Raw genomic sequence first — 1,343 nt, 5'->3', positions numbered from 1 at the left:
GTCTAACGTAGTTCAGGCAAATTTTTTTTTTTTTTTAAATTCAAGGAAACAGCATAACCAAGAGATTATATTGAATAAACACTAGAAATGTCGAGTCCAAACATAGTGGTTTCTAATGTCAAAAATCAAATCATATCTAATATCTTTTCATAACATCAACATTGACGACCGTTTCTGTCACTTTGCCTTCTATATTTGCTAAGTAAAGAGCATCATTGGGTAATGCCCTTTTAACAACGAATGGTCCTCTCCAATTTGGAGAAAACTTGCCTTTGGTTTTGGCATGATGTTGCAAAATGCGTCTTAACACTAATTGACCCTCTTCAAAATGTCTGGGACGCACTTTTTTGTTGTATGCTCATGCCATTCTTTTCTGATATAATTGTCCATGACATACTGATGTCAGACGCTTCTCATCAATAAAACTTAAATGCTCTAACCGAGATTTGATCCATTCATCATCTTCAATTTCTGCCTCCACAACAATTCGTAAAGATGGGATCTCAATCTATGCAGGTAAAACTTCCTCATTCCCGTAAAGTAGTGAATATGGGGTAGCGCCCACTGACGTACGGACTGTAGTGCGATAACCCAACAAAGCAAAAGGAGACTTTTCATGACGTTGTCGAGAACTTTGCACCATCTTACGGAGTATCTTATTTATATTTTTGTTAGCAGCTTCTACAACCCCTTTTGCCTTTGGGCGATATGTAGTCGAATTGCGATGCTCAATCTTAAATTGGTAGCATACCTCTTGCATTAAGTGGCAGTTGAGATTTGTGGCGTTATCAGTTGTAATCACCTTTGGAATACCGAACCGACAGATGATGTTGAAATGGATGAAATCCACCACGACCTTCTTGGTCTGACTTGAAAGTTACTGCTTCCACCCACTTTGTAAAACAATCAATGGCGACTAAGATGAACTTGTGACCATTCGAAGCTTTTGGTTCTATCGATCCAATCATATCCATTCCCCATGCAATGAAAGGCGATGGAGCAGACATTGCATGCAACTCAGAAGGGGAAGAATGTATTAAATCACTATGAATTTGACATTCATGACATTTACGAACAAATCATATGGAATCCCGCTCCATGATGAGCCAATAATATCCTGCTCGAAGTATCTTCTTGCCTAGAACATATTCATTTATATGAGGTCCACAAACTCTTGAGTGCACTTCAATCATGATTGTGGAAGCCTCTTGAGCATTTACACACCCTAGAACACCTAAATAGGGTGTCTTCTTGTACAGTATGCCTCCGCTTAAGAAAAAAACCCCTTGCTAGTCCTCAAATAGTCCTTTTTTTATTACTAGTTACATCCGACGGACATTCTC

At 38.7% G+C, this 1,343-nt stretch overlaps 1 protein-coding gene across 1 annotated transcript; it reads right to left on the bottom strand.

Moving 5' to 3' along the window:
* Window positions 1-508: 508 nt before the first annotated feature.
* Window positions 509-1,007, bottom strand: LOC107030293. The gene is made up of 2 exons (XM_015231623.1): window positions 882-1,007; window positions 509-802 (listed from the first exon to the last, which is right to left on the bottom strand). The coding sequence occupies exons 1-2, from the start codon at window positions 1,005-1,007 to the stop codon at window positions 509-511; spliced, it is 420 nt and encodes a 139-aa protein (XP_015087109.1).
* Between the last annotated feature and the right edge of the window lie 336 nt (window positions 1,008-1,343).

This window comes from Solanum pennellii, chromosome 9 (assembly GCF_001406875.1).
Source record: "Solanum pennellii chromosome 9, SPENNV200".
NCBI lineage: Eukaryota > Viridiplantae > Streptophyta > Magnoliopsida > Solanales > Solanaceae > Solanum > Solanum pennellii.
This window is presented reverse-complemented; position numbering and strand designations above follow the sequence as displayed.